This window comes from Chlorocebus sabaeus, chromosome 19, assembly GCF_047675955.1.
Source record: "Chlorocebus sabaeus isolate Y175 chromosome 19, mChlSab1.0.hap1, whole genome shotgun sequence".
In the NCBI taxonomy this organism is placed as follows: Eukaryota; Metazoa; Chordata; class Mammalia; order Primates; family Cercopithecidae; genus Chlorocebus; species Chlorocebus sabaeus.
This window is the reverse complement of record NC_132922.1, coordinates 33,675,585-33,702,986: the sequence shown is the minus strand read 5'-3', so window position 1 is coordinate 33,702,986 and position 27,402 is coordinate 33,675,585. Positions and strand designations below refer to the sequence as shown.

The 27,402-nt window shown below is 50.8% G+C and overlaps 1 protein-coding gene and 1 pseudogene across 3 annotated transcripts in view; one reads left to right on the top strand and one right to left on the bottom strand.

Moving 5' to 3' along the window:
• Window positions 1-251: 251 nt before the first annotated feature.
• ADA2 (adenosine deaminase 2) overlaps window positions 252-27,402 on the bottom strand; it is a 46,138-nt gene continuing 18,987 nt past the window's right edge. For all 3 annotated transcript variants that reach the window (XM_073007091.1, XM_073007092.1, XM_073007093.1), the window contains 6 exons: window positions 13,896-14,023; window positions 12,128-12,218; window positions 7,882-7,990; window positions 3,446-3,603; window positions 2,693-2,895; window positions 252-2,452 (listed from right to left, as the gene is read on the bottom strand). In XM_073007091.1, coding sequence (XP_072863192.1) covers window positions 2,359-2,452; window positions 2,693-2,895; window positions 3,446-3,603; window positions 7,882-7,990; window positions 12,128-12,218; window positions 13,896-14,023 — 783 coding nt within the window. In that variant the 3' untranslated portion in view covers window positions 252-2,358. The remainder of the gene's footprint in view (window positions 2,453-2,692; window positions 2,896-3,445; window positions 3,604-7,881; window positions 7,991-12,127; window positions 12,219-13,895; window positions 14,024-27,402) is intronic.
• Window positions 15,143-15,547, top strand: LOC140709209 (large ribosomal subunit protein eL32-like; annotated as a pseudogene).

Here is a 27,402-nt window from a genome sequence, read left to right as displayed (position 1 = left end):
GCTGCCTGAGAGCTCCGTACAGGTCATGGAAGATGGCTGAGAAGACATTCGCATCCACCTGGGGCTTTTAAGGAATTCTTTGATTCCCTGCCATCCTTGAGTTGGGTGAGGACAGGGCTGGTTTCTTGCATCCTTCTTCCAAGGCCAGGTGAGGAGCTGGACTCTGATCACACCAGGTCTTTTATTTGGGGTGGCTCTGCTCTACTCCCCCCTGCCTCGGCTGCTGGCTGAACAGACACAGTGACAGCCACTCATTCAATGCATTGTTTATTGAGCCCTAACTAGCTTTGGGCCCAGGCTCTGGGTTAGCAGCACACGTGAAACAATCAGAAACAATCATGAGTGCCTGCCCACATGGAGCTTACAGTCTGGCAGGGCGAGACTGTAGACACAGAAATAAATATCTGATTATAAATTGTGATTCGAGGCATGACAGAAAAGAGCAAGGCTCCCTGAGAGAAACAGGACGGGCATAGGAAAACCTCTCTGAGACAGTGACATGAACCTGAAACTTGAAGGATAAAGAGGAGTGGGCAAGACAGAAGGGGAAAGAAGGAATGTTCCAGGCAGAGAGAAGGAGAAGAGACCCAGGCACAGTATAGAGCCGAGGACATTTGAGGAAGAAAGGGCCACCGGGGTCAGGGCTCTCAAGGTGACTGGGAGAGGAAGGCGCTGGAATGGATCCAGATTAAATCGGATGCTGTATACCCTGTGGAGACATGGGGTGTTCCTCTAAATGTGCTGGGTTGTAAGCAAAGGAGTGACCTGATTTAATTTGATATTTTAAGTCATTCTAGGCCAGGCGGGTGGCTCATGCCTGTAATCCCAGCACTTTGGGAGGCCAAGGCAGGCAAATCACGAGGTCAGGTGTTCGAGACCAGCCTGGCCAACATGGTGAAACCCCATCTCCACTAAAAATACAAAAATTAGCCAGACATGGTGGCGCATGCCTGTAATCCCAGCTACTTGGGAGGCTGAGGCAGGAGAATGGCGTGAACCCGGGAGGCGGAGCTCGCAGTGAGCTGAGATGGTGCCACTGCACTCCAGCCTGGGCAACAGAGCAAGACTCCGTCTCAAACAACACAAAACAAACAAACAAAATGCCATTCTACTCTGTGAAAAATGAGCTGGAGGAGGCAAAGGGAAGAAAGGGGAGATCAGTGAGGAGGTGTTGTCATAGCTCGGGCAGGAGCATGGTGGCTTGGACTCGGCAGCAGCAGCGTGCAGGTAGAGTGCCACTATTGGAGTCCGGATGCGAGATGCGTTCTGACGTAGGGAGTGGGGGACAGCGCAGCATCAAGACTTGCACTGAAAATTTCTGCTTTGAGCAACTGGGTGGAATGGATGGAGGTGTCCTTCACCAGCTATGGGAAAGGCCAGGGAAAGGTTTAAAGGGCTGAGTGTGGTGGCTCATGTCAGTAATCCCAGCACTTCAGGAGATTGCGGCAGGAGGATCACCAGGAGTTGGAGACCAACCTGGGCAACGTAGCAAGACACTCTTTAGAAAAATTAAGATAGAGAAAAAGAGAGGTTTAAAGGGAAGAGACTGAGGGTCCAGAATGGTACCTCGTCAGTTTCTGAGATTCCTGTGAGCTCTCCAAGTGCATAAATCAATGTGGGAATCATTAACAAATAAATGGTATGAAAAAGCAAAGGAATGGATAAGACCACCCAGGAAAAGAGTACAGAGAGAGAAGAGAAATAAAGAGGAGAGAGTTAAAGAGACCAGAAGAGGCCAGGCATGGTGGCTCAGCCTGTAATTCCAGCACTTTGAGAGGCAGAGGTGGGCAGATCACAAAGTCAAGAGATCGAGATCATCCTGACCAACATGGTGAAAACCTGTCTCTACTAAAAATGCAAAAACCAGCTGGGTGTGGTGGCACATGCTTATAATCCCAGCTACTCGGGAGGCTGAGGCAGGAGAATTGCCTGAACCCGGGAGGCGGAGGTTGCACTGAGCCGAGATCGCGCCACTGCACTCCAGCCTGGGCAACAAGAGCAAAACTCTGTCTCAAAAAAATTTTAAAAATAAAAAAAATAAAGACACCAGAATAGAAGAGAGCCCAGGACTGAGTCCTGAGGAAACAGCACAGAGATCAGAGAGAGGAGGAGACTCTGAAATAGGGAAACTGGAAGAAATGGCCAGAGAGAGGAGAAAACCAAGAGGGTCAATGTCACTGTGATTGAGAGAGAATATTTCCAGAGGATGAGTTTGGTCAGCCAGCCAAGTGCTTCTGACAGCATCGCTCCATACAGTGCCGTTGATCTGATGGGGACATGGAGCTGATTCAAGAACGAGTGAGAGGCAGTGACAGCGGGTGTGAGAAGACAGCTTGTGGAGGGCTGGCTAGCTTCTCCTCACTTTGTAGCCACATCCGCTATGAACTTATCCCATCTCTTCTTCCAGATTTCCATGAAAGTATTTTTCTCCATCTCCAACAGGGTGCTGTACCTGCAGGAAGAGGAGAGGCCCAGGTCAGCCTCAGGGCAGGGGCTAGAGACCCGGGCAGGGAGCCTGAGGGGACACTAGAGCCTTGCAGAGCACCCTCCCCAGACCAGCAGCAAGGACTAAACAGCCATGATGAGAAGGAACCCACAGGAACCGTCAGGGCATCTGCCTCAAGCCTCCAGAGAGGCAAACACAAGCCGCAGGCTGGAAGGAGGCGGGCCTGGGAGGACACGGGACACTCACCTGATAGAGTTCATGGCCAGCTGTTTGAGGGTCCTCAGGTCAGCCTTCATCCCCCCAATGCCCATGAAGGCTTCATAGAAATCGTACGACAAGCCTTTGGCACCAAACATGGCTGGGTCATCAGAGCTGATTACCATGGGGTGCCCAATGGCCATCAGAGCAGCTACAGGGTGGTTCCTCAAGTCAGACACCAGTTTCAGCACCTGCCCAATAGAAGGCAAGGGAGAAAGATGAGCTCTGATCCCTGAAAAGAGTAGTCACAAGTGAGGTGAGACCTTGAGCCCCATCAGCTCCCTTTGTCTTCCCATCACTATCTCCCCAGTATGGGGATGACTTCTGGGCAGAGTCACAAGGAGACACAAGGAAAAGAGCCAGTCCTCATGCTCCTCCTCTGCTCCTGCTCAGAGAAGCGCTAACTAAACACAGACACGACACAGAGGACCCCAAGAAACCGTGGGGAGCAGCATCCCATGGCCCATCCCACTTCACTGCCCTCACCCTGTGTCCTTTTGCTTTGTCTACAGTTTTGCCCAAAATCCCACCCCGCTGGGAACCCTCCCTGCTGCCTCATTCTTATTGGTGGCTTAGGCAAAAGGCCCCTCCTGAATAACTTTACCAACAGGGGTGGGAGAGTGCAGGGATGTAGGTAACAAGAGAGTTAAGGAGAGAGAAGTTATACGGGGAAAAGTATGAGACAGCAGAGGTAGTGGTTAGGGGAGATCATATGGGATTAGCCACATGGGTCACACATACCTGGTTAGAGATGGGACAGACTTCTATGGGGATGTCCTTTTCCCAGGAGTAAGCCCTGGCTGCGGGGTGTTTACTCAAAGCAAATCCATGGCCGATTCTGCTAGTGTTCAGCATCAGAGCATCCAGAATGTTCTTGTCTATGGAAGTGCCCTGCCAGTCTGAAGACAGGTGTATGGTCTTCCATGGGGGATGGATGGGTCTGACCCACCCGCCCCCACTGACCGTCCTCAAATAAACAGCCCCCCAAGCACAAAAATGAAGAAAAATTAACATTAACACAAATACACAGTTTCCTTTTAACAATGCTAAAGAGAGGTATGATATGGCTTTATTAAATTAATCATCTAATTTATTAATTTATCATTCTAATGAGAAAGTTGAAACTTAATAGTTTTTATAAATTGACCAAGGAAGTTCACATAATAAGTAGCAAACCCAAGGGGTGTTTTTGTTTTTTTTTGAGACGGAGTCTCACTTTGTCACCCAGGCTGGAGTGCAGTGGCTCGATCTCGGTTCACTGCAAGCTCCGCCTCCCGGGTTCATGCCATTCTCCTGCCTCAGCCTTCCAAGTAGCTGGGACTACAGGCACCTGCCACCACGCCCAGCTAAGTTTTTGTATTTTTAGTAGAGATGGGGTTTCACCATGTTAACCAGGATGGTCTCGATCTCCTGACCTCGTGATCCGCCCACCTTGGCCTCCCAGAGTGCTGGGATTACAGGCATGAGCCACCGCACCCAATCACAAAACTGAGTTTTAAACCTTGGTCTCTCTGACCCCACAGTCCGCTTTCCTTCTTCCTCTTTTGTGGGACTTTTTTTTTTTTTTTTTTTTTTTGAGATGGAGTCTTGCTCTGTTGCCCAGGCTGGAGTGCAATGGTGCGATCTCGGCTCACTGCAACCTCTGCCTCTGGGATTCAAGTGGATTCTCCTGCCTCAGCCTCCTGAGTAGCTGGGATTACAGGTGCCCACCACCACACCCGGCTATTTTTTGTATTTTTAGTAAAGACAGCGTTTCACCATGTTGGCCAGGCTGGTCTCAAACTCCTGACCTCAGGTAATCCACCCGCCTGGGCCGCCCAAAGTGCTGTGATTACAGGCGTGAGCCACCGCACCCAGCTCTGGGACTCTTACGCTTATAATCTTTACAACAATGAGTTATAGATTCTCTTATTTACAACATCAGTATAACTACCTGTATGTGCTCACTTTAATTTATATATGCAATAGTACTGTCAAGATGTTATCACTTGCTAGGTGACTGCAGACATTCTTGTGGCCTCCCTTCTTCCCTGACATCCCCATCACACCTGTCTTGCAGCTAGGGCCCTCGGTAGAGGATGAAAGGTCAGATGTGCCTTTCTCAGTCTCCCTTACAGCTAAAATAGCCTTAACGCTGGCCAGGGAGGGGAGCTTTGGGGGATTCCTCCCTGACAAAAGGAGATCCACTAGGAGGCTATCTCCTATTTTGCTTCGTTGGATGTGGTCACCCCAAAAGTGATTTACCATCTGACAACCAAGTGGGGCAGAGTCACCTACACAATGGGCGTAGCAGAGATTGCTTCTTATATGAGATAACAAATGTCCTTATTGTAAAATCTGTGGGATGCATGTACTCTATTCTTGCAGCCATAAGCATTCTAATGGATCCACATATAAAATATGAACATCCAGCTGGGTGTGGTGGCTCACACCTGTAATCCCAGCAGTTTGGGAGGCTGAGGCAGGAGCATCGGTTGAGCCCAGGAGTTTAAGGCCAGCCCTGGGCGACATAGAGACACCCTGTCTCTACAAAAAAATACAAAAATTAGCCAGGCATGGTGGCATATACTTGCAGTCCCAGCTACTTGGGAGGCTGAGGTGGAAGGATAACCTGAACCCAGGAGGTGGAGGCTGTAGTGAGCTGTGATCGTGCCACTGCACTCTAGCTTGGGTGACAGAGTGAGAGCCCATGTCAAAAAATATATATATATGAAAACTCCACTTTTCTGATAGAAATAAAACTCAAGAATTTTCATTCCTACCTAGCACATGTATTTTGGTGGTTTGTCACTGGTTTTTAAAGATTTCTTCTTCTTTTTAAAAATAAGGACACTACTTTTAGGTATTAGATACCCAAGTCCTGGCAAAATCATCTCCAAGGAATATACATCTTGGAATTGTTAGGTCCTGTGCTGCAATGTTTTGTACTGCCAGAATTATTTCACACACATAAGTACGATTTTCCCAACCAGACCACACGCTCTTCAAGGTTAAAAACACCCTCACCCAACCCCCTCCCCCTCAAATAATTCTTCTGCTCTCCTAGAGCAGACTTTGATCTAAATTGGATCTAAATTGACTCGAAATGTCAGGAAAAAGAGATTAATGCACAAGGTCCCTTCCTCTGAGAGATGGTGTGATAAAGCAGAGCTTAAGCCTGGGCGGGAAATGAAGCTGCCCACCACTCTCTCCACCCCTCCTTGGTCTTCTGAGGGTGACAGGTGGGATGCTGCGGAGAGCTGCCCTCCTGGTCCCGGCCTCCATGGGAACAGCCTCCTCCCAAATCTTCCTTTGGATCTGAAATTGCAGCCATGATCTTGCTTAGTTAGGGTTTCCACATTTTAAGGACTGGAATACGGGAGGGGCTGAGATGACTGAGCGAGCCCAAGGATGGAGTTCTGGGGAAGAAAGATGTGGCTGGGCTAATGGCATTTCAGGAGGAACAGCAGCCAGGGCCTGCATGTGGCAGGGCAGGGTTTCCTCTCCTACGATAATGAGGGACAGAACATCCTAAAGACAAGGAGCAGACCTGGTTCTCCTCCCTCTTCCACCAATTTCCGGCTGTGTGGCTTTAGGCAGATCAATTATCCTCTCTCAAGCACAATTCACTTGGAGGATGGAGAGCGTCAGAAAAGGTTGCAATTCATACACATTATATACATGCGTCAAAATATCACATGAGGCCAGGTAATCCCAGCACTTTGGGAGGCCGAGGCGGGCAGATCGTTTGAGGTCAGGAGTTCAAGACCAGCCTGGCCAACATGGTGAAACCCCATCTCTACTAAAAATACAAAAATTAGCCAGGTGTGGTGGCAGGTGCCTGTACTCCCAGCTACTGGGGAGGCTGAGGCACAAGAATCACTCGAACCCGGCAGCCAGAGGTTGCAGTAAGCCAAGATCGCACCACTGCACTCCAGCCTGGGCGATACAGTGAGACTCAGTCTCAAAAGAATTTTTTTCCGGCCGGGCGCGGTGGCTCAAGCCTGTAATCCCAGCACTTTGGGAGGCCGAGACGGGTGGATCACGAGGTCAGGAGATCGAGACCATCCTGGCTAACTCGGTGAAACCCTGTCTCTACTAAAAATACAAAAAACTAGCTGGGTGAGTTGGCGGGCGCCTGTAATCCCAGCTACTCGGGAGGCTGAGGCAGGAGAATGGCGTGAACCTGGGAGGCGGAGCTTGCAGTGAGCTGAGATCCGGCCACTGCTCTCCAGCCTGGGCGACAGAGCGAGACTCTGTCTCCAAAAAAAAAAAAAAAAAAAGAATTTTTTTCCATGACTCATGCCTGTAATCCCAGCACTTTGGGAGGCCGAGGTGGGTGGATCACTTGAGGTCAGGAGTTCAAGACCAGACTGACCAACATGTTGAAATCCCATCTCTACCCATCTCTACTGACAATAAAAAAGTTAGCCAGGCATGGTGGTGCCTAAAACAAATTTTTATAGCCAAAGTAGGATGATGTGAGTTTGCAGGATTATGCCCTCACCATGAAAAAAAAAAGAAGAAGGATTCAAATTCAGACTCCACTGTGTACCAGCTCTTTAACCCCAGACCACTAACACTGTTTGGAGCCTTGGGCTCTTCATCTATCATATGGAGATTAAAACACAAGCAGGACTGGGGAAACAATTAGAAATAAATTAGAAAAAGCCGGGCGTGGTGGCTCACACCTGTAACTCTAGCACTTTGGGAGGCCGAGGCATGCAGACCACTAGGTTAGGAGATCAAGGCCATCCTGGTGAAACCCCGTCTCTACTAAAAATATGAAAAATTAGCCAGGCGTGGTGGCGGGCGCCTGTAGTCCCAGCTACTCCGGAGGCTGAGGCAGGAGAATCTTTTTTATTTTTTATTTTATTTATTTATTTTTTTTGAGATGGAGTCTTGCTGTGTTGCCCAGGCTGGAGTGCAGTGGAGGAAGGAGAAAGAAAAAGAAAAAGAAAAGAAAAGAAAGAGGAAAAGAAAGAGAGAATACATGTAAAGTGGCTGATTCTATTATCCTGTTATTCCTTCTCCATGGGGCTGTTGTCAGTATTAAATGAGATAGAGCACAGAAAAGGGCTCTAACCCTGAGGCATGGGCACTGCTGTCCTGTCTCCTGGCAGCAGGCTGGAGTCCTGGCCAGGAGCTCTCCCACTGACCACCTCCACTGCCCCTGTGCTCGCATCCCGCAGGCTCACCTGTCTCTCCGGCATGGAAGAAGTAAGGTAGCTTAACGCCATCCCTGGCGGGGATCATCAGAGCATCCTTGTAGTCATGCAAGGAGTGGCCAGTGTCCTCATGCCCCACCTGCAGGACAGAGAGGGACAGGGAGGCGTCTGCAGGGCGCGTGCCTCACTTGCTGATGGCGCGCCCTGCAGCCTGTGCACACCCTTCCTTGTACCCTGCCGCCACTGCCGAGACCTTTGTCTCGCGGCCTTTTAAGTATGACCAGGAGCAGGCGGGGTGCCGTGGCTCACGCCTGTAATCCCAGCACTTTGGGAGGCCGAGGGTGGGCAGATCACGAGGTCAGGAGATGGAGACCATCCTGGTTAACTTGGTGAAACCCCGTCTCTACTGAAAATATAAAAACTTAGCCGGGCGTGGTGGCGGGTGCCTGTAGTCCCAGCTACTCGGGAGGTTGAGGCAGGAGAATGGCATGAACCCGGGAGGCGGAGCTTGCAGTGAGCCGAGATCGCGCCACTGCACTCCAGCCTGGGCGACAGAGGGAGACTCCGTCTCAAAAAAAATAAAAAGACCAGGAGCAGAGTTGAGAAAGAAAAGAGGGCTCATTCTTTCCCTGAAATAGTTCCCCTCATTTTCAGAGGCTGTGTCTTATATCCCCCCAGCCCCTTCCACCCTGGCTCCTCACAGCACCTCCCAGGTCCAGGTGCTTCAGCCCTGAGCTCCTGAGGTGGGCAGGGAAGGAGAGAAAGAGTCAGAGGGAGACCTAAAAAGACCCAGAGAGTCTAAGACACAGAAAGAGAGAATGAAAGCCCTGTCCCAGGAGTCAGGACTGCAGCCGCCACTGCCACCCATCTCTTGTAGGCCCCTGGGTGTGTCAGTTTCCCTGAGACTCAGTGTCTTGCCTTTAACCGGAAGAGCAACCACTCCAAAACCGTGCTTTTCAAAGTAAGCTACACACAGCCCTGGGGCTCTGTAGTTGAGTGCTTTAGGATTAAAAGGGCACCTCTTGGCTGGGCACAGTGGCTCACACCTGTAATCCCAGCACTTTGGGAGGCTGAGGCCTGGCCAACATAGCGAAATCCTGTCTCTACTAAAAATCCAAAAATAAGCCAAGCATGGTGGTGGGCACCTGTAATTCCAGCCACTCAGGAGGCTGAGGCAGGAGAATTGAGAATCGCTTGAACCCAGGAGGTGAGGTTGCAGTGAGCCGAGATCGTGCCACTGCACTCCATCCTGGGTGACAGAGCGAGACTGTCAATAATACATACATACAAAATACATACATATACACATAAAAGGGCACCTCTTTACAAGGCCAGTTTTGTTTTGTTTTATTGAGACAGGGTCTCACTGTGCCCAGACTGGAGTGCTGTAGTACAATCTCAGCTCACTGCAACTTCTGCCTCCCAGGCTCAAGTGATTCTCTCACTTCTGCCTCCCAAATAACTGGGACCACAAGCATGTGCCACCATGCCCAGCTAATTTTTGTATTTTTAGTAGACGGGGTTTTGCGTGTTAACCAGGTTGGTCTCAAACTCCTGGGCTCCTGTGATCCACCCGCCTCGGGTTCCCAGAGTGCTAGGATTACAGGCATGAGCCACCGTGCCACCATGCCCAGCCTCACAAGGCCAGTTTTAGTTTGTGAGAGTGGGTCGTGTGGGGGCGTAGGTAATGACATATTTTAAAATGAAACAAATATGGGGCTGGGTGCAGTGGCTCGAGAAACTTGGAAGGGATTGCGATTGGATCTCTCTGAACCACTGCCTATTCCCTGCGCAATCCCTACCTTCTAATAGTACCTGTCTATTAGAGGTGCTGGCATGACTGCTGCCAAAACTCAAGGCAAGCAGCTGTCCCCTAAGTCCCTTAGTCAGTGCTGCACAAGGAGGGAAAAGGTGACCTGGGAGGAACTTCTGCCCCTTTTGTTTCGAGGCTAGGTCCTTTGAGCAGTCCCCAAAGATCTTCCCCTGGAGCTGCGCTCTTTTGAGACCTGGTTGGCTGAAATCAAGAACTGAAGCTGAGCCTCTGGCAAAATGAGCAGGCTGTGTCAGAGGAGTCAGGGGCATCGTTTAGCCAGGTAGTCACAGTTCATCTAGATTCCATTTTATTTTCGTTTAGTTTAACTATTGAGGCGTAGTTATGCTCTGTCACCCAGCCTGGAGTACAGTGGTGTGATCATAGCTCACTGCAGCCTCGACCTCCTGGGCTCAAGCGATCCTCCTGCCTCAGCCTCCTGAATAACCAGGACTACGGGTGTACCACCATGCTCAGCTTATTTCCTTTTAATATTTTGTAGAGGTTGGGCACAGTGGCTCACATCTGTAATCCCAGAACTTTGGGAGGCCAAGGTGAGTGAATCACCTGAGGTCAGGAGTTTGAGACCAGCCAGGCCAGCGTGGTGAAACGCTATCTCTACTAAAAATACAAAAAATTAGCCGGGCATGGTGGCAGGCGCCTGTAGTCCCAGCTACTCGGGAGGCTTAGGCAGGAGAATCGCTTGAACCCGGGAGGTGGAGGTTGCAGTGAGCTGAGATCACACCAATGCACTACAGCCTGGGCAACAAGAGCAAGAAAAAAAAAAAAAATATATATATATATATTTCTAGAGAAAGGGTCTCACCGATTTGCTCAGGCTGGTCTAGAACTCCTGGGCTCAGGCAACCCTCCCACCTTGGCCCCGCAAGTTGCAAGGGTTACAGGCGTGAGCCACTGCCCTGGCCTAATCTAGATTCTTTTTTTTTTTTTTTTTTTTAGATGGAGTCTTGCTCTGTCACCTAGGCTGGAGTGCAGTGGCGCAATCTTGGCTCACTGCAGCCTCTGCCTGCTGAGTTCAAGCGATTCTGTCTCAGCCTCCCAAGTAGCTGGGATTACAGGTACGGGCCACCACGCCTGGCTAATTTTTGTATTTTTAGTAAAGGTGGGGTTTCTCCATGTTGGCCAGGCTGGTCTTGAACTCCAAACCTCTGGTGATCCACCTGTCTCGCCCTCCCAAACTGCTGGGATTACAGGCATGAGCCATGGCGCCCAGCCTAGATTCTTAATGAGATTGCTGAGCTGTCACCTAAGAAATGTCCTGGTTGTGCTTTGATTTGGTGGGGGGTGTGGGACAATGACAACACCTATGAATGCGCAGCTTCAAAAACCGGTGTGGCCAGGCATGATGGCGCACGCCTGGAATCCCAGCACTTTGGGAGGTCGAGGTGGGTGGATCATGAGGTCAGGAGTTGGAGACCAGCCTGACCAACACAGTGAAACCCCGTCTATACTAAAAATATAAAAATTAGCCGGCCGGGCGCGGTGGCTCAAGTCTGTAATCCCAGCACTTTGGGAGGCCGAGACGGGCGGATCACGAGGTCAGGAGATCGAGACCATCCTGGCTAACACGGTGAAACCCCGTCTCTACTAAAAAAATACAAAAAACCAGCCGGGCGTGGTGGCGGGCGCCTGTAGTCCCAGCTACTTGGGAGGCTGAGGCAGGAGAATGGTGTAAACCCGGGAGGCGGAGCTTGCTGTGAGCTGAGATCCGGCCACTGCACTCCAGCCTGGGCGACAGAGCGAGACAAAAAAAAAAAAAAAATTAGCCGGGCGTGGTGGTGGGCACCTGTAATCCCAGCTACTCGGGAGGCTGAGGCAGGAGAATTGCTTGAACCCAGGAGGTGGAGGTTGCAGTGAGCCAAGATTGCACCACTGCACTCCAGCCTGGGTGACAGAGTGAGACTCCGTCTCAAAAACAAACAAACAAACAAAAAAAAAACAAGTTGGGAAGAAAATGGGATAGAGGAGAGGGAGGGACAAATATCACTACCTTGAGGATTTGCAAAGGGCTGGCTCCATCCTGGACTCTTTTTCCAGACATTACCCCCCAACCCCCATCCCGCATGCTACAGGGGTTGGTGAGGGTTTTAAGAGCCACATCTAGGTGAGTAGTGTGGGACAGAAAAAAGGGCACAAGCAGGGCCATGGGGAATGAGCCCATAACTGTGGTCCAAACGCCCTGAATGCTATCCTTATTCTGGAACTTTCCTTGTTAGCCAACTGGCTGTCTGCTCTCCCTTCTCCAGTGATGGCCGTCCCCTTCAGGCCTCTGAGAGGGTCAGCGCAGAGCAGCCCTGCTGGGTCAGCAGCCTGAGCCTGTCCCTGGGATTTCAGGGGTACCACAGGCACACTGTGCTCCCTTCACAGGGAATTGCTGCTCTGCCCACACAGGCATCCTTGCGTGCCCCCTTAACAGGCAGCCCTTCTGTTCACAGCATGGGTTACCAGATCAAACCCTGCCACCACCGTGGGGAACTTGGTTCGGAGCCCCATGGCCGTTCGGATGGATTCTGCGATGACAGTCACGTCTTTGGATCTGTGAGAGACAGAGAAGCCGGGAGACAGTGCCCAAAACCAACAGAGCACAAACCCCAGAGCACTCCCTCCGTGCAGGGCTGGGCCGGCCCCGAGTGTGCAGGAGCCGTTTCCCAAACCTGAGGCACCCCTGCCCTCCTAACCCCACCCCGACCAAGCCATTGTGACCCTTGAGAGATATTTAGCCCAAATCCATTCTTATTCAGAGACCCTTGCTGGCTCTGGGGGCACCTGTAGTCTCTGAAAAGTAGGTGGGGTCAGAGGACCCACAGGAACCGTTTCATTTGTCTGCATTTAGAGGAGGCCAAGTGGCCTTGTTCCCGACTCTCCCCGCATCTCTGTCGGGGACTCAGACGTGGATGCAGTTCAGGGGCAGCTGTCTGTCCACTGGACGCCTGCAAAGGGCCACAGGTCACCCAAGTCCCTGATGGGTCGGCTGGACCCAGTAACCATCTGGCCTCTCGCTGATTAAGTCAGCAAAACTCTGGGAACTGCAGAACCCTACAGGGGCAAGGCAAGCAGCATGACAACGAAAGCCCCAGAACACAGGGTCTGGCGCAAGCCCACAGTGGGCTCAAGGTCTTTGCCCTGCCACTAGCTGGCTCTCCCACTCCAATCCTCCGCTCTGCGGGGACAAAGCCTTCCTGGTCCGCCCCTCCATGGCCTCTCCCCGGAGCCTAGGTGAACCTGGGGACATTGATACACGCAGCTCAGCCCTCACACCCTCCTGCCACTGGCCCTGGGAAGGGACACCTGGTACCAGGGAGCCTCTGAGCAGAACGTGGGCCCATCCTGCAAGCTCCCTCCTAGGGGGACGGGCACAATCCCTCCTAGGGGGACTGGCACAAAGCCAGAGCTCAGCTCCTCCAGGCCCCAGGCCCCATGGAAAGGGGGGGGGCACTCAGGAAGACTGGGCACAGGAGGAGGCTCCTGGGGAGTCAATGCCCTCCAGAGCCCAGGCTCGTGGTGAGCTAGGCAGATGGAGCCGCTGCCGGATCCCTCCGGTGCCCACCCCGTGCCTGACTCCGAGTGATCCCACTGGCTGCTGCCCTTGTGTCTGCAACCATGGACAGGTCCCAGCCTTAGACTGGCTGCTCTTAAAATTGAGGGGAGGGGTCTTGTCTGGTAAAGTCAGGAGGACAATTAAGCTGTAAAGCTTTCTGTGCTTCCCTGGGAAAAACAGTGGGTCTTTCACCCACGTGCCAGGCCACGCACACGGCACTACTGGAGGTCCCCACATGCAGACCTGAGCCAGTGCCCTCAGGGCATCTCCCTGATCAAGGATTCACACGCAACCACACACAGAACCCAGAGGCGAATTGAAACCAAAAAATGGGCCGATTATCCAAACATTCACGCGAAACCATTATGCTCATAACTGAGTCACCAGGCCAATGTGGGGTCACAGCCGAGAATCATCTGGGAAATTCACACATTCTTCATTTCAGTTTGGGGGTGAAGACCCGAACTAGAAGTGGCTTCAGGGAGCAATTCATTGCTGGGTCACTACACTTCCCTACTACTGTGCTCACACAGAGGCACAGCGCAGCTCCTTAGCACCAGCGCTGGGCCTCTCCTGGCCTCCCAGCCCCGCTTCTCACCCCTCCCCTCCCAGTCCAGCAGCTCTGCCTGCATCCCAGTCTCCCAACCCGAGCTCTTCAGCAATATTCTCTCTCACCTGTCATCCGAATAAATGATTTTGATTCCAATAAACTCAGGGTGAGTTTCCACAAACTTCTGAGCTACTTCCTGGTAAGTCTTCACTGACCACTCTTCGTCGTGGTGCTCTCCACTGAGCTCATACACCTGGGAAGAAAGCACAACCAGGAGCCGTCAGGTGAGCAGAGAGAGACACCCTTCCCAGACACCTCCTTCCCAGCCACCTCCTTCCCAGCCACCCCCTTCCCAGCCACCCCTACCCAGCCACCTTTACCCAGCCACCCCTGCCCAGCCACCTCCTTCCTAACCACCTGCTGTCAGCCACCTCCTTCCCAACCAACTCCTTCTCAGCCGTCAGCAAGCTCTGGGAAAAGTAGATGGGGTCAAGGGACTCATAAAACTGTTTTATTTGTGTTTGGATGAGACCAAGTGGCCTTGTTCCCAAAAGTTCAGCCAGGCTGGACTTGTGCTTCCCTCGTTCAGGTCCTCTACGGCCTCGGACATTGTCTCCGCTGCTGCATGGGGAATTCCTAGCTGGCTCTGGGATAACCCTGATGCCCGCCTGTCTCCTTCATTGCTGGGTCACTGCACTTAAAACGGCGCCTAGCACCTGCGAGGGTAGGTGGCCATTAAGCATTTGCATAATGGTTGAAGAACAGGTCAGGGAGGGAGAGGATGAAAGCCAGAAAGAGTGATCTGAGAATGACGTCATTCCCCACTACCTGCTCACCTCCGCGCTGCTTCCCTAACTCCAGGTGCAGCAGCTGCAAGGCGGCCAGTGCCACCAGGGACAGCACGGGGACACAGTGAGAGCAGAGTGGGGACAGCTGGGAGTGGGCAGGTGACAAGGAAGCTAAGGGAAGGGAGGTGTGTAATGGGGAAAGGACATCAACAATATCCCTCAAGGCCCGGTGTGGTGGCTCACACCTGTAATCCTAGCACTTTGGGAGGCCGAGGCAGGCGGATCACTTGAGGTCAGGAGTTCGAGACCAGCCTGGCCAACATGGTGAAACCCCCATCTCTACTAAAAATACAAGATTAGCTGGGCATGGTGACATGTGCCTGTTAATCCCAGCTACTGGGGAGGCTGAGGCAAGAGAATCGCTTGAACCCGGGAGGCAGAGGTTGCAGTGAGCCAAGATCACGCCACTATACTCCAGCCTGGGCGACAAAGCAAGACTCTGTCTCAAAAAAGCAACAAAAAAAAGGCCCTCTCTCTTCCTTGGCGCTGCCTATAGAGGTGGCAGCCATCTCCTCCTCAGCATCATGGCCGCCCCCAGACCCCTTGTGAAGCCTGATGGTCAAAAAGACAACCAAAAAGTTCATCTGGCACCAGTCTGACCGATACGTCAAAATTAAGCGTAACTGGCGGAAACCCAGAGGTACTGACAACGGAGTTCGTAGAAGGTTCAAGGGCCAGATCTTGATGACCAACACTGGTTATGGGAGCAACAAAAAAACAAAGCACATGCTGCCCGGTGACTTCGGAAGTTGCTGGTCCACAACATCAAGAAGCTGGAAGTGCTGCTGATGTGCAACAAATCTCCCCGTGCCGACATTGCTCACGACGTTTCCTCCAAGAACCGCAAAGCCATCATGGGAAGAGCTACCCATCTGGCCATCAGAGTCACCAACCCCAACGCCAGGCTGCACAGTGAAGAAAATGAGTAGACAGCTCATGTGCACGTTTTGTGTTTAAATAAAACTGTAAAAACTGAAGAAAAAAACAAAAGGGGCCGGGCACAGTGGCTCACGCCTGTAATCCCAGCACTTTGGGAGGCCAAGGCGGGTGGATCACGAGGTCAGGAGTTCGAGACCAACCTGGCCAATACGGTGAAACCCCGTCTCTACTAAAAATACAAAAATTAGCCGGGTGTGGTGGTACGTGCCTGTAGTCCCAGCTACTCGGAGGCTGAGGCAGGAGAATCACTTGAACCCAGGAGGCAGAGGTTGCAGTGAGTCGAGATCGCGCCATTGCATTCCAGCCTGGGCGACACAGCAAGACTCCGCCTCAAAAAAAGAAAAAAAAAAAAAAAAAAAGATGTGGGAATTTCTGCAGAGACTGTGGGGTGAAGGAGATAGAGAGCAATAATATGGAGGTGTCGATTACTTCCATGGCCATCAATGAAGCCCTTATGATGTAACAGGAACGGGGCTGGGCATTGGAAGGGATGAAAAGTGCTAATAGACAAGATAGCTGCCCTCACGAGGGACAACATAGTCAGAGAGATAGATTTGACCCATTAAAAAGAACTCATGCCTGTAATCCTAGCACTTGGGAGGCCGAGGCAGGAGGATCACTTGAGTCCAGGAGGTCAAGACCAACCTGGGTAATGAGTGAGTTCCTGTCTGTAAAAAGGAATGAAAAAAATAATAGAATACGTGCTAAAGAGAAGCACATGGACTCCCAGAAGAAGTTTGTTGTGACTGGATGGGTCAGAGAAAGTTGCTAGTCCTGACCAAGGGAACGGTGGCTCCACACAGAGCCAAGAGCTGCCTGGGGGGATGGGGGGTTCAAGGAGCCGAGGTTGAGACCTGCAGTGGGGGCCAGGAGCTGTCCCCTCACTAAGGAAGAAACACCCTTCCTCCTCCTGGGACTCGGCTCCTGCCTCTGTGGCATCTCAGGAACTGGGTCCTTGGGAGTCCAACTCCTCTGCTCATTCCCACCAGCCCCTTGCCTCACTCCTGTCGCCCAGCCTAGGGGCCTCCCACACCCCTCCAGGCTGCGGCCACTATGTGTCATTTGTCTCTGGGCAGTCCCTCAGATCCCAGCTTTGCCCCAGGCCCACAGAGCAGCACTGCTGCTCTCTGATCTCCAGGGTGCCGCCCTGCTGCCTGGGCAGGGGCAGTGGGAGAGCAGGCAGCGAGGCGCTCTGCTGGTCTTTGCTCTTCTGTTTCCTCTGCTGCCCCCATGAAGCGTGGCACGTCACACAGCCCCCCATACCCTGCACCTGGCCAGGCCACACATTCTGCTCAGGCAGTTTCCCTGACTGCCTGACCTGGCACAGACACTAAAGTTCAGGGCTACTGAACTTTAAGGCTGCCAGAGCGTGCCAGAGGGGAGAACCTTAGGTACTGTCCATTCAGGATCTGGTATTGTCTATTATTATTATTATTATTATTATTTACCGAAGGGGACCAGAATACATCACCCCAAATAGGCCACTTTAGCAGAAGAAATATTTTTAGCTGAAGGCAATTAAGAAGCAGTAAATGGGCCGGGCGCAGTGGCTCAAGCCTGTAATCCCAGCACTTTGGGAGGCCGAGGCAGGCGGATCATGAGGTCGGGAGATCGAGACCATCCTGGATAACACAGTGAAACCCCGTCTCTACTAAAAAATACAAAAAACTAGCCAGGCGAGGTGGCGGGCGCCTGTAGTCCCAGCTACTTGGGAGGCTGAGGCAGGAGAATGGCGTAAACCCAGGAGGCGGAGCTTGCAGTGAGCTGAGATCCGGCCACTGCACTCCAGCCTGGGCGACAGAGCAAGACTCCGTCTCAAATAAATAAATAAATAAATAAATAAATAAATAAATAAATAGAAGCAGTAAATGAAGAAAGAGCTCTTTGCCCACCTCATCTGCCTAAATTTCCCTTTGTGAAGGTGCCGCCCTCTCCTCTCCCATACCAGAAGAATCACCCTTACCACTGGAAACAGAAAGTTGTTACCAAGATGGGTCTGCACAAACCAGTCTTATAAAATTGACTTTATCTTCCATCAGTTTTCTCCATATGTTTACCTGCCCACAAGGTACTGTCCCTAGAAGCCCAAACCCCTTTTCCTTCATCTTGTCACTTCTTCACAATTTACTACCAGTTGTTAAAATGGAATATAAGCCCCCAGTCTAACTTCTTTGGTGCTTCACATCTTTTCAAGGAAGGCCTCCATCTATCTGTGCACATAGCAAATTTTTAGGTTGGGTGCGGTGGCTCACGCCTGTAATCCCAGCACTTTGGGAGGCCGAGGTGGATCACCTCAGGCAAATCACCTGAGGACAGGAGTTGGAGACTATCCTGGCCAACATGGTGAAACCCCATCTCTACTAAAAATAAAAAAAATAAAAAAAAATTTTTTTTAACTTTTTTTTTTGCAACAGTCTTGCTGTGTTGTCCAGGCTGGAGTGCAGTGGCACCAATCGTGGTTCACTGTCTGTTTCACTCTTATTCTCTCATGGATATACAGTAGAATTTTCCTGAAGTTGCATCATGTGTGATATCATTCCGACTGGTAATGCCGATAATGGATTATGTGCTTGTATTTATAATTTTTTTCTTTTTTTTTTTTTTTTTTTTGAGACAGAGTCTCACTCTGTCGCCCAGGCTGGAGTACAGTGGAGCGATCTCGGCTCACTATGACCTCCGCCTCCTGGATTCAAGTAAGTCTCCTGCCTCAGCCTCCTGAGTAGCTGGGATTACAGGCACATGCCACTACACTTGGCTATTTTTTTGTATTTTTGATAGAGACGGGGTTTCACCATATTGGTCAGGCTGGTCTTGAACTCCTGACCTCATGATCTGCTTGCCTCGGCCTCCCAAAGTGCTGGGATAATAGATGTGAGCCACCGCGCCCAGCTAGAACATTTCTTAATTTTGGCCGGGCACAGTGGCTCACACCTGTCATCCCAGTATGTTGCGGGGCCAAGGCAAGTGGATCACTTGAGGTCAAGAATTCAAGACCAGCCTGGCCAACACGGTGAAACCCCCTCTACTAAAAATACAAAAATTTGCTGTAATCCCAGCTACTTGGGAGGCTGATGCAGGAGAATCACTTGAACCCAGGAGGCGGAGATTGCAGGGAGCCAAGATCGTGTGCCATTGTACTCCAGCCTGGGCGACAAAAGCGAAACTTCATCTCAAAAAATATATATATATTTCTTATTTTTAACAGCGAATACAGGATAGATCAATAGATATAATCCACGTAAATAAAAGGTGCTCAAAATTATCAAAAATTTTTTAAAATATAAAGAGGTTCTGGGACCAGAAAGTTGGAGAACCATTGTATAAACCCAACCCGGCATTGTTACCTGCAGTTGTCTTGGACTCGTCTGGCTGGTTCACAGCAGGAAAGAACAGGGTTCTGTGCTGGCCTTGACCACCCTGTCATTTCTGAGCCTCCTGCCCACACCCACCTAGACTGGAGGCTCCTCCAGGGTAGAGTCCTTACAGTTCCACTCTCCTCACCTCCTCTCCTACGGCACCAGAGCAGGAGCTCCATAAACAAATAGGAATTCAAGGAGAGTGCTGTCCACAAGGAGTTTTAAAAGTACTAAGGACCAGGCAGCAAGGGCAAATAGACAGATGTTGGAGGAGTGGTGGGTGGAGACATGCTACCGGAATAGAACGGAGACAAAAGAAATAAACTTTAAAAAATATTAACGAGCTGGGTGCGGTGGCTCACGCCTGTCATCCCAGCACTTTGGGAGGCTGAGGAGGGCGGATCCTGAGGTCAAGAGATCGAGACCATCCTGGATAACACGGTGAAACTCCATCTCTACTAAAAATACAAAAAATTAGCCAGGCGTGGTGGCAGGCACCTGTAGTCCCAGCTACTCGGGAGGCTAAGGCAGGAGAATGGTGTGAACCCAGGAGGCGGAGCTTGCAGTGAGCCGAGATTGTGCCACTGCACTCCAGCCTGGGCGATAGTGCAAGACTCCGTCTCAAAAAAAAAAAAAAAACAAAAACAAAAATACAAAAATTGGGCCGAGCGCAATGGCTCACGCCTGTAATCCCAGCACTTTGGGAGGCCAAGGCGGGTGGATCACGAGGTCAAGAGATGGAGACCATCCTGGCTAACACGGTGAAAACCTGTCTCTAATAAAAATACAAAAAAATTAGCCGGACGTGGTAGCGGGCGCCTGTAGTCCCAGCTACTCAGGAGGTTGAGGCAGGAGAATGGCACGAACCCAGGAGGCAGAGCTTGCAGTGAGCCGAGATCACACCACTGCACTCCAGCCTGTGCAACAGAGCAACACTCTGTCTCAAAAATAAATAAATAAATAAATAAACAAACAAACAAAAATTAGCCGGGCGTGGAGGTGGGCACCTGTAATTCCTACTACTCAGGAGGCTGAGGCAGGAGAATCACTTGAACCCGGAGGCAGAGGTTGCAGTAAGCTGACATCGCACCACTGCACTCCAGCCTGGATGAAAGAGACTCTGTCTCAAAAAAAACAAACAAACAAACAAAAAAGAGAAGATCTCTGGCAGATTAATCAAGTACGCAGAGATACACAAGTAATGCAACCAGAGCAGAGGGTGGTGGTTCAACACCCTCAATCTCAGCAGTCCTGTGCTTATCACTGGAGAAGCCGGGAGCTTTGCCTTCCAAGGTCCCACCCACACTGCTGGTGTCATAGCATGGAACACCTGGAGAACAGGATCTGGCTCCCAGGACTGCCAACGCCAAAGCCCGTTCAGAGCACCTTCCTAGTCTCCTGGTGCCCTGTAAACCACCACCGAGGCTGCCCATTCAGGAAGGGCGCAGGATGGGATCCGATCGTCAACAGCACTCCAATTCAAAGAGAGGGAGGCCCTCTCAGGGTGAGGGAGACCTGCAGCTCCTCAGGGCCTCACAGCTAGTGTGGGCAGACATCCCTAAGGAAGTCAAGCTCCCTAGTGAGGGCTCAGCTGGCTTGGGGGTTCTCTGGTCAGCCTTCCAGATTCAGGCTCCCAGTGCAGACACAGTCTGTCCCAAATCAGTCATCCCTCAGAAGATTATTGCAAGGATCAAATGAATTAATATTTGTAATACATTCAGAAATGATAACCACTAATAATAATGTTATTATTACAAATCTATTACCAGATCTAGAAAAACAACTCAAAACCTGCAGTTGCCTCAGGAACACTGAATTAATGTATAAGAATCTAACAATCTGTAAGTACAAGTAACTGGTGTTAGCCATTCATCTAAGACTAAGTGATATAAAAAGTTGCTATACACGGAACTCGCTTTAGATTATCTTAATTATTAACTACAGTTTAATAAAGAACTATACATTTTTAGGGAAGTTATTTAAAATACATGTGATTTACATAAAGCGATATAAAATTTTACTGTCTATGATATCATAGAAATATAAAAGTTTGAAGCTGGGAGGAAGCATAGGGAAATGTGGGAGCAGAGTGCTGTAAAGGTCATATAACGGGTTTTTTTTTTTTTTTTTTTTGAGACGGAGTCTCACTCTGTCACCCAGGCTGGAGTGCAGTGGCACCATCTCCGCTCACTGCAAGCTCCGCCTCCCGGGTTAACGCCATTCTCCTGCCTCAGCCTCCTGAGTAGCTGGGACTACAGGCGCCTGCTACCACACCTGGCTAATTTTTTGTATTTTTAGTAGAGACGGGGTTTCACCGTGTTATCCAGGATGGTCTCAATCTCTTGACCTCGTGATCCGCTCGCCTCAGCCTCCCAAAATGCTGGGATTACAGGCGTGAACCACCGCACCCAGCCTCATACAACTGGTTTGTATCAGAACATAAACGAGGACTCAGAATTTCTTTTTTTCTTTTTTTTTTTTTTGGAACAGGGTCTCACTCTGCCGCCCAAGTGGCAGTGCAATGGCATGATCTTGAACAGCCTTGAACTCCCAGTCTCAGGTTATCCTCACACCTCAGCCTCCTGAGTAGCTGGGACCACAGGTGCATACCACCATACCTGGCTAATTATTTTGTTTTGTCTTGTTTTGTAGAGACAAGGGTTTTGCCATGTCGCCTAGGCTGGTCTTGAACTCCTGAGCTCAAGGGATTCACCTGCCACCATTTCCCAAAGTGCTAGGACTACAGGCATGAGCCACTGCACCTGGCCAGTACTGGCAGTTTCACTTAACTTTCACTACCAGATTATCATTCACTTAAGAAGTGTTGAGCTTCTACTGTATGCCAGGCATATGCAGGGGACTTTATGCCATAATCTCATTTAACCCTCAAAACTACACTGTGAGGTAGGTCTCATTTTACAGATAAGGATTTTGAGGCTTTAAAAGTTTGATAAAGCTAAGCACGGTGGCTCATGCCTGTAATCCCGGCACTTTGGAAGGCTGAGGTGGGCGGATCACCTGAGGTCATGAGTTCGAGACCAGCCGGACCAACATGGAGAAGCCCCGTCTCTACTAAAAATACAAAATTAGCTGGGTGTGGTGGCACACGCCTGTATGCCCAGCTACTTGGGAGGCAGAGGCAGGAGAATCGCTTGAACCCGGGAGGTGGGTCTTGTGGTGAGCCAAGATTGCGCCACTGCACTCCAGTCTGGGCAATAAGAGCGAAACTCCGTCTCAAAAAAAAAAAAAAAAATTGAGAAACTCAGCCCCCCTGCATAATTAGTGGGGCTGGAGGCCGACCACATTTCAGAATTTTGCTTGCCCTGAGGTGTCTCCTGTCATCAGGAGGCCCCTGCCCCCTCCTGTAGAAAGGTGACAGTCACTAGAGTGACATCTCAGCCTCGGCTGCACATTGGCATCACTCAAGGAGAGGAAAAATGCCTGTGTCCCACCCCAGAGCAACCAAATCAGAATCTGTGGGGTAGAAGCTTGGTGTTTGTAACCTCCCAGGTGGTTGTAGGGCTGGGGTGAAGATCTGCCACTGTTCCAATGTGACAGGCAAGTAAATAGCACAATGACAGCAGAGTCCTGTCAAAAATGGAGCAGTTAAGAGGGTGCGTGTTCTCGTAAAGCGACACCAGCAACATGACACAGGGGTCGCTTCATTCAGCAAGGAACCAAATGGAATTTTGAATGAAGGGTCTGCTAAGAAGGGGGCTGGGGAGCACGGGAACGGGGAGCACTAGAAATGCTTATTATATGAATGACAACGTCTTAGAAAACGTCTGGGAATGACTGTCACAGGTTCTCTGCCACCGACGTGTCTCCCATAAGCTCTTCCCTCCACAAGTGCCAGCAGGGCCATCCCCTGCGGATAACCCTCTGGGGTCTTGGAAGAGCCCCATGCTAAAGACTCGGGGGACCCAGTCTGGGCCTCAGACTCTGCCGTGGGGGAAGGGGCCGGAGCCCAGGAGATAAGACCCGCCTAGCGACTGTTGCTACCGGCGAGCAGCCTTTGTTACTGAGTATTAGGAACACAATGGGAGGCTCAGCGGCCAGGATAGTCCGTCCACAGCAGCCCCCGCCGGAATTAGCCCGCCACCAGGCAGGCGGAGGCGAGGCGGCTCAGCAAAAGGATTCCAGTGAAGACTGTTTTTAGTTGTTAATGTGTTGATGGCCTCCCACTCTGGCTAATGGGGGGCATTAAGACCTAGACTCTCCGTGGCAAAAGCCTTTGTTCCAGGGCCAGACCCGAACAAATGGTCACATCCCCTCCCCCTCCCCCTCCACCAGAATCCCAAATCCTAGCAGCCCTGCACCTTCTCCAAAGGCTGGCTGGGGGACGGACGGAGGCAGGCAGAGTGAGGACCGAGGACTGGAGCTGGACTGGCCCCCAAGTCTCTCCACCTCGGGCTCTAGAAGGAGAAAATGGCCACCTGCAGAACAAGGGGGAAGATGGAACAGGAAGCCAGTGCTCTGGCCCTTCTCTTCCTCCCTCCGATCCAACCGCTCAGCAACTTCTCCCACATGCCTCCCCACCAGGCTCCAGATGAACGTCTCTGCCTCAGCGTCTCCTCCCTCCCCTCCTCTATCCTCTTCCCCTCCACCCACGGAAGATCCCAGGGTTCTGCAAGGGTCGGGGTTCCCTATGCACTCCCACACCAAGACAGTTGTCAGGATTTGCCCAACAGGAAATTCTCCCCTACCAGGGCCCAGTTCCATTCCTGGGAATCCATCTCCCCTCCGGAAAAAGGAAAATGGAAGCCAGATGCCCTCTGGGATCTCCATTTGAGGCGGGCGTGGCTATTAAGACGCTCAGAGAGCCCAGCGTATGAGGGAAGCGACGAATTTAGGAGCCCTGGTCTGGGTCCAGTCACCCCTTACTACCTGTGTGACCTTCATCAAGCTCTTTGACCTTTCCAAGCTTTAGTTTCGACATCAATAAGATGAATTAATAGCTGGGCATGGCTCACGTCTGTAATCCGCTCACGTCTGTAATCCGAGCACTTTGGGAGGCCGACCTGGGTGTATTTCCTGAGCTCGGGAGTTCAGACCAGCCTGGGCAATATGGTAAAACCCCATATCTCCAGGCGTGGTGGCTCACTCCTATACTCCCAGCACTTTGGGAGGCTGAGGCAGGCAGATCACCTGAGGTTGGGAGTTCAAGACTAGCCTGACCAACATGGAGAAACCCCCTCTCTACTAAAATACAAGATTAGCCAGGCGTGGTGGTGCATGCCTGTAGTCCCAGCGACTCGGAAGGCTGACGCAGGAGAATTGCTTGAACCCAGGAGGCGGAGGTTGTGGTGAGCCGAGATCATGCCATTGCACTCCAGCCTGGACAACAAGAGTGAAACTCTGTCTCAAAAAAAAAAAAAACAAAAAAAGTCACCAGGCGCGATGGCTCACGCCTGTAATCCCTGCACTTTGGGAGGCCGAGGTGGGCAGATCACGAGGTCAGGAGATCGAGACCATCCTGGCTAACATGGTGAAACCCTGTCTCTACTAAAAATACAAAAAATTAGCCAGGCGTGGTGGCAGGCGCCTGTAGTCCCAGCTACTTGGAGGCTGAGGCAGGAGAATGGCATGAACCCGGGAGGCAGAGCTTGCAGTGAGCCGAGATAGCGCCACTGCACTCCAGCCTGGGCGACCAAGCAAGACTGTCTCAAAAAAAAAAAAAAAAAAAAAAAGTCAAGGTGAAGCAGGAATCCTCAAAATGTGGTCTGGGTCAGGCCACCTGCATTAGAATCCACAGGAAGGGGGCTGGGAGAGGGGTGCTAGTTATTTTTACAGCTTTCTGACCCTACCAGACAGCACAGAATTCGAACCTGGGAGGTCAGCATCCAATACCTGATTTTAAACGGCACCTCCAAATTCTTCATATGCACCCCAAAGTTTGAGAACCCCCATCCACATGCTTGATGACCACTACTGGGGCCTACGGGGATACCAAGCTAGGTAAGATCTGGGTTGGTCTGAAATAAGTCACATTTTAGCTGGGAAATCAAGGCTTATACATTATGGCATAAATAACACAAAGCAATGCATTCAGGCTACCGAAAAGAAACATTACAGGGAACAAAGGAAGGAGGGAAGTGGAAAGCCATGGTCCCAGAAAGCACTAAGGAAGGGGCTGCTGACCTGCCAACTGCGCGGGGCTGAAACTGCTCAGGAAAGAAGGGTGAGCCTCGGTGGACTGGAGTCCAGCCCTGGAGAGAGGCTTCCAAATAGAAATTAGCCAGGCGCAGTGGCGCACGCCTGTAATCCCAGCACTTTGGGAGGCCAAGGCGGGTGGATCCCTTGAGGTTGGGAGTTCGAAACCAGCCTGGCCAACATGGTAAAATCCCATCTCTACTGAAAATACAAAAATTAGTTGGGTGTGGTGGTGCACACCTATAATCCCAGCTACTCGGGAGGCTGAGGCAGGAGAATCACTTGAACCTGGGAGGCAGAGGTTACAGTGAGCCAAGATCACGCCACTTCACTCCAGCCTGGGTAACAGAGAATCCCTCTCAAAAACAAACAAACAAACAAACAAACACACACAAGAATCACCTGCTCTGGGAAGTGCAGTTTCTTCCAGCCTACCTAGGCCAGGAGCAAAGTTAGCTCATCAATTTTTGCCAGCGTCTCCCTTTTCAGAAATTCTTTTCTCAATAAAAGATGAGACCCTCTCTTTTCTTTTAAAAGGATGATTTGTGTACTGTGTCTTATCTGTCTGCTCTGTCCACAAAACTGATGAAAGCTCCACTGAGAGGGAAAGGTAATGTTCCCCTCCCACTTCTAAAGAACTCAGAAATGGAAATATAACTGCACTCAGTTAAAATAGAAAACAGGCAACAGATCCTAGTGGAGACATGCAGACCACACAAGAGATCAGACTCTCCAGGATGGAGCCCTGCCGCTAAACTCACCAAGGGTATTAACATACCTAAAGAAAAGGCCAGGAATGGTGGCTCGCACCTGTCATTTTTGGGAGGCCGAGGTGGGTGGATCGCCTGAGGTCAGGTGTGCAGGACCAGCCTGGCCAACATGGTAAAACCCCATCTCTACTAACAATACAAAAATTAGCTGCGCATGGTGGCGCATGCCTGTAATCCCAGCTACTCCAGAGGCTGAGGCAGGAGAATCCCTTGAACCCAGGAGCCAGAGGTTGCAGTGAGCCAAGATGGTGCCATTGCACTCCAGCCTGGGCGACAAGAGCAAAACTCTACCAAAAAAAAAAATCTAAGGAAAAAGGTGGGTCAGTCCAGGATGCCAAGCAAAGGGAGAGTTGAGACACACAAACTGGAATAACTGGAATAACAAGTGGATCAGCTGAGGTCAGGAGCTCAAGACCAACCTGGCCAACATGGTGAAACCCTGTCTATTAAAAATACAAAAAATTAGCCAGGCATAAAGGCTGGGCGCAGTGGCTCACGCCTGTAATCCCAGCACTTTGGGAGGCCGAGGTGGGCGGATCACAAGGTCAGGAGATCGATACCATCCTGACTAACACAGTAAAATCCCGTCTCTACTAAAAATACAAAAAAAATTAGCCAGGCGTGGTAGCGGGCGCCTGTAGTCCCAGCTACACAGGAGGCTGAGGGAGGTCAATGGCATGAACATGGGAGGAGGAGCTTGCAGTGAGCCGAGACCACACCACTGTACTCCAACCTGGGCAACAGAGCGAGACTCTGTCTCAAAAAAAAAAAAAAATTATCCAGGCATGGTGGTGCACACCTGTAGTCCCAGCTACACGGGAGGCTGAGGCATGAGAATCGCTTGAACCTGGGAGGTGGAGGTTGCCGTGAGCCAAGATCATGCCACTGCACTCTGGTCTGGGCAACAGAGAGAAACTCTGTCAAAAAAATAGAGGAAGAAAGAAAAGAAAAGAGGAGAATTTCCTGATGAAGCATAAGTGTCTGGTCCGAATGATAACAGCATTCTGACTTTTTTGCTTACACATCTATCCCTTATGAATTTGTTCAGTGTGTGTTGATCCTGCGGAGCCCTATCACTTCTGGGTCTACAAACGATAAACTTCGGAGCCTATAAATGACTACAGAATATGCTAACAAAACTAAAATACTGCCACCGAGTGGGCCTTTCCACAAGCTTAACAGTCAGTCCCCAAGGCATTCATGTACTTGATCAATATGTAAACGAACGAGCAGACTATCTTGGATACAATGTGGAGAAGACTCCACCAAAGGTCACTTTCTCCAAGCCACCGAAAACCTTCAATCAGTTCAAACCCTTATAAGCTCACCAGATAGAACACCCAGGGGTCCTGCCCACTCCCACAAAACCCCATCTCCCTCAGCCCAGCAAAAACATCCTCAGGAAAGTTCTCTCCAGTAAACTCACTGAAATAAATCTCTAGCAGTATTTGAGCACCTACGACTGCGGTCCTCGAAACATCCCTCCCCACCAACATGGAACCTGGGGTCAGTCCATCTCAGAGTATCCAACCTCAGTTATCGTTTGCTTCTGGCCAAAATGCAAGA